Below are 5,178 nucleotides of genomic sequence, written 5' to 3' on the forward strand. Positions count from 1 at the left end.
TGAAAATCAATAAGTGCTGAGTGATATACATGTAATTGAATTGTTAAACTTTATATTTATGTGGCCAAACCCTGAATATATAGAATTTCTCCATTTCATATACAGTTATGCACTAATGATGTTTTGGTAAAAAATGCACTGCATGTATGAAGGTGGTCCCATCAGATTATAATGGAGCTGAAAAATTCCTATCACCTAGTGACATCCAGGTGTGATGCATCACCTTATCTATGTTTAGATATGCAAATACTTATCATTGTGTTACAACTGCCTACAGTATCCAGTACAGTTATATGCTATACAGGTCTGTAGCCTAGGAGAACAAAAGGTTCCTTCCTATGTGTGTAGTAGGCTATATCTAAGTTTGTGTAAGTACACTCAGAATATATCCCCATCATTAAGTAAAACATGATTGTAAGTTGTTTTCTTACTATACTAAAGCACATTTTGGACCATGTTATTAAAAATATCACATCACTGAAGTATTTCCAAAGCATAAAGCACTCAACATTATTTTAGTGTTGGTCTATATCAATAAGGACAGTATAAGAATATTACTCATTTCTTTTTTTAGAAACACCTTGTACAAACATAATACATTTTTCCTTTCACTTAAAGTTGTTCAGTGCCTGCGTATTAAACTCTTTGTTTCCACTAAAAATGCATAACCCACCCCCACAAAGAATTGTATGTTATACGTAAAAGACTATAATCAGTAGTTTCTAAATTGAAATCATTCTCCTAGAAAGAACACAGATCCTTCAAAAACAGTTCAATTATTTTTAAGTTACTGAAAAAATTTTTTCCTTAGGAAGTTATGAAAATCAATACTAATATTAATTTAAACTGGAAATACCCAACCAAAATTGTAGATAAAAGAGCTTAAAATATTAACAACTTTCTCTATTCTTTCCCTTGTCCCAACTAGTTAACCACATTTATACTTTCTTGGCCAAAGCTAAAACGTGCCAAGAGTTTTTATTTCTAAAGGGATACTCCCAAATAGTAACATCAAGGTGGAGAACTGAAAAACATAGACAACCCTGTTCACTATAAATTATTGAAAATCTTTCTGGTATTCAGAAGTCTGAAGCCATCATTGTCCAGTTTTTTGTTTCTGTTTTTTTTGAGACAGAGTCATGCTGTGTTGCCCAGGCTGGAGTGCAGTGGCGCCACCATAGCTCACTGCAGCCTGGAACTCCTGGGCTCAAGGGATCCTCTTCCCTCAGCTTTCCAAGCAGCTGGGACTACAGGAACACACCACCACACCCATATAACTTTCTTACTTTTTGTAGAGACAGGGTGGTTTCGGACTCCTAGACTCAAGTGATCCTCCACCTTGGCCTCCTAAAGTGCTGGGACTACAGGCCTGAGCCACTGCACCCAGCCCACTGTCCAGCTTCTAAAAGAGCAAATTCCAAGGGAATCCCGGCCTCTCCCTTGGCTCACTGCCAAATGATTCACAACTAAAACATTTGTAGGATATGTGACTTAAAAAAAAAAAAGCTCAGTGTTTTAAAAAAGGGAATGACAGGATAAGGAAATGATATATTAAGATACATAAAACTATTTTTACTAATAATTGCTTGTTAAATAATTTTTAAAATATCCTATAAACTATAACCAACCAAAAAAATCAAAACAAAACCAAACTTGGTAGCAGAAGATAAATATTTTCAAGAGTTACTTATAATATTTGAGATTTTTTAGGCTTAATTTCTTACATTAACACAGAACACATACAAAAACAAAGCAAATATTGCCTAGAATCACAAAACTTGCATTTTACAAAAGACACGCATTATTTCTGAAAATTTTAGTGTACATTACAGAACAGGGTTCTAAAAATTAAAGTCTGTTCCTTCTTAGTCCAAATTTGCTACAGTAACATCAGCTGATAATGCCCTTTTCTGAATTCATTCATGGTCCCGGAAAATTTAAATTAATCAGTGCAAATGAGGAAAAAATAGCTTATGCTTTAACACATTAACCTTGTTGTCTAAACAATGAAATTTTTTTCCTGGAAAAAATACTCATCTCTGCTTTCAGTAGTATATTTCAACACCCAACCTGAATCTGTACCAAGAGATAGAAGCATTTGTCACAAAACCTGTTAAACCACAAATTTTTTTTTTAAAAACAAACTGATAGTTACCCAACAAGAAAATGATAACTTGTAACTTTTCAGAGGCAGGGAGTTTTTTATTTTTGGCTTCTGCAATGGAATTTCACCAACTTTTTAAAGGTATTAACTTTATTAACCTGTAAGTAGGTTTATTTATTTTTTAATCAATTTAAAGTAGTACGTAAAAACTGTCAAAATGAGTCAGAAACAAGGTTTGCAATGCTCATAATTATATCTGACAGTGGTAATATGTAACCTTTTGAGCTAGTCTCAACAGACTGGCAATATATAACTCAAATTATTCACATAACAAATAATAAGTCTTGTTTCCGAAAAAAAAAACAAATTATTTATCTTTACAATTTTTAGAAAAGGTCTAATGTAAAAATACGTTTCTTCTTAATATATTTCCCTGTTATGATAATGTTAAAACATCTAGATTAGATTCTCCTAAAACTTTAAGGGTGAAGAACATAACATTCCACTTCATTGAAACATTCTTCACATGGCCAACATATTTTTTTCAAGGCACTCTAAGAACTCTTGAGGATACTATAGGAAAAATGTTCCTCTTGCCTACTGATCTTTTAAGCATATTTCCCCTCAAACTTTTCTAAATTAAACATTGTTATAATTCGTTTTTCTGAAATTTCATTTTCCACGGTACAGTCCTTAAGTTATTTTTCTTTTATTTGAAGCCACTCCTTCATTTTCAACTTGCTGAGCAGGCAAGCAACTGCCTTTGGTTTCCATGGAAACTGGATTCCTGTGGCTGCGTGTAGGCATTCTTGTTCCACCAACCTAAGGAAGCAAAGAACAGACTAGCTTAAGGTAGTTACAACATACCTACATAAAGTCACCTCCGTATTATTTACACATGTACTAATTACCTTGGGAATGATCCCTTATATATTTTTAATCTCCAGCTACTTGGCTGTTTCTAAGCAAGTTTTAATCTGACAGTTTTAAAGTACTAAATGTTAAAACAGCAATCAGAGCAGGGGATAGATCAGGGTACATGGAGAGAAGTGAATGGGGAAACCACTCTCTGTATTACTCTTAGAAGAGGCTGAAATGTTAAATTAGCAAACAGGGAAGAACAGACCTTTTGAGCAATGTGTTTGTAATAACTAAGCTGAAGGGCAAGAAAAAGGAAGAATTAGAAATTGGAATGGAGCAAAAGGAAATGCAAGCAGAAGGTCAGAGGTGGTAAAGAGGGAGGAGAAATTACATACAGAAAAAAGAAAGACAGTAAGATAAGGAAGGTAAGGAAGATAAGGAAAGAAAATGAAGAGACAAAGTAAGAAAAAAGAAGAATCTAAGATGAAAGAAGAAAAAAGAATAAACGTCAAAGGAAGGGAAAAGAGAGAAGAATCCAAGTAGAAAGGAAAAACTGGAGGGGTGACAGAGAGGAGCAAGAAATAAGAAAGGGGAAGGAAAAAAATGGAAGGGGAATCCAGAGGATGAGAAAAGAGGAAGAGGGAGGTTGGGGGTGTGGGGAGAACTGTTGTGGTGCTCGTTCCACCTTCATGACGGCCCTTCCTCACCCTCACTCGGCTCACACAGTCCAGGGGAGAGAGGTGTTCTGCTCTTAGGACACAATCCCTTGCTAATTGTAGTACTATTACAGATGAGATATGGAAATGCTGTCACCTCCTTGGCCACTGAGAGAGCATAAAGTTTTTTAAAAGGGTAACAGAGAAAGCCAGACCTCACAGAGAAGTACCTGTGGAGCTGTATAGCTTAAAACCATTTCCACAGAACCCGTCCCCATCTGCCTCTATTCTTCCGAGCCGCCTTGCACTCTTTGTTTCTTCATATCCTGTCCAGTGAATTCCAGGCCTGGGGTGATGGGTGATATTGTAACTCCAAAAACACTGTCTCATATTCCTACCCCAAGAGAAATAGTACTGGCATTGCTCTAACAGGCTACTAGCTCACTAAGAATGGATCAGACTCCAGTTTCCTGGACCTAGTATCTACTGTCTCCTTAAAAGAGCACTTTTTGGTTTACAATTACATAACTAAAAAGGACAAACTTGAGTAGGCATCTGACTCTGCCAGTCTGTCTTCATGAATCTGGTGAACTTTTGTAACATACTGATTAGAAAGTACTGTGATTTTTAGATTATCTATATACCACTCCACTCAGCTGGCATTTCCTATAAAGGTATACTGACCACACTAATTGTATCTAGTATTCTTTGAGAAAAACAAGCATTTTGAAAACTTCTCTTGCAAGATTGTGTGTGTGTGAGTGCACATGCAAAATGAATGCTTATTACAGAAGCTGTAGAAGGAGAAAAGGGGTATAGAACTGCTGCAAAAAGACTGCAAGGGGAAGTCAAGAGTAGCACAGGAAGCTAATGGGACTCTTCAATATGATCTCTGCTTGATGCAGGAGGGAGGCAGATGCAGATATCTCTCAGGGTTAGTGCCAAAGGCAGTATACCAGAATGAGATCTGAGTTCAAGTGGACTAGAGACTACCATTATGAGATCATATTAGACGTAAAAACATTTGTGTTATGAGGTTTCATACCATAAAAATATGCAGATAATTTCTGTTTCATACAGGACTTACTTCCTTGGTTTCTCCAATCTTACCCATTTCTCCTAAGGCTAGATCCCTATCTGTGCCTGGCTTGAGACTAGAAAGTCCCATTCCTATGGGCTGGCTAGGCGGAAGGGAGGAAGATAGGGTAATTACTATCAAATATAGGGCTAGATTGTGGGGAGGTGAGCAGATCATCACTGAAAACTTTCTATCGGCTTTCAGAATTATATCAAACCAAGTATATTAGTTATCTAATTGTCTACTGAAAGCTGGGCTGTCCAACAACCTGGTCCTGGATAAACTCACTAAATATTTGTTCCATACCGAATGCAGGAAGCATTCAAAAAATATATATTGGCCAGGCATGGTGGCTCGTGTCTGTAATCCCAGCACTTTGGGAGGCCAAGGTGGGAGGATCACTTGAAGCCAGGACCTTGAGACCAACCTGGGCAAAAAGAGAGACTCTGTCTCTACTAAAAATACAAAAAGTAGCCAGG

General features: G+C 36.6%; 1 protein-coding gene across 1 annotated transcript in view; it reads right to left on the bottom strand.

Moving 5' to 3' along the window:
- Positions 1-2,527: 2,527 nt before the first annotated feature.
- ICE2 (interactor of little elongation complex ELL subunit 2) overlaps positions 2,528-5,178 on the bottom strand; it is a 90,277-nt gene continuing 87,626 nt past the window's right edge. Inside the window, exon 15 of the mRNA XM_012658032.1 lies at positions 2,528-2,926. Within this exon, the coding sequence (XP_012513486.1) occupies positions 2,798-2,926 (129 nt within the window). The 3' untranslated portion in view covers positions 2,528-2,797. The remainder of the gene's footprint in view (positions 2,927-5,178) is intronic.

The sequence above is a fragment of the Propithecus coquereli genome, unplaced genomic scaffold, assembly GCF_000956105.1.
Source record: "Propithecus coquereli isolate 6110/MARCELLA unplaced genomic scaffold, Pcoq_1.0 Scaffold57, whole genome shotgun sequence".
Classification (NCBI taxonomy): Eukaryota; Metazoa; Chordata; class Mammalia; order Primates; family Indriidae; genus Propithecus; species Propithecus coquereli.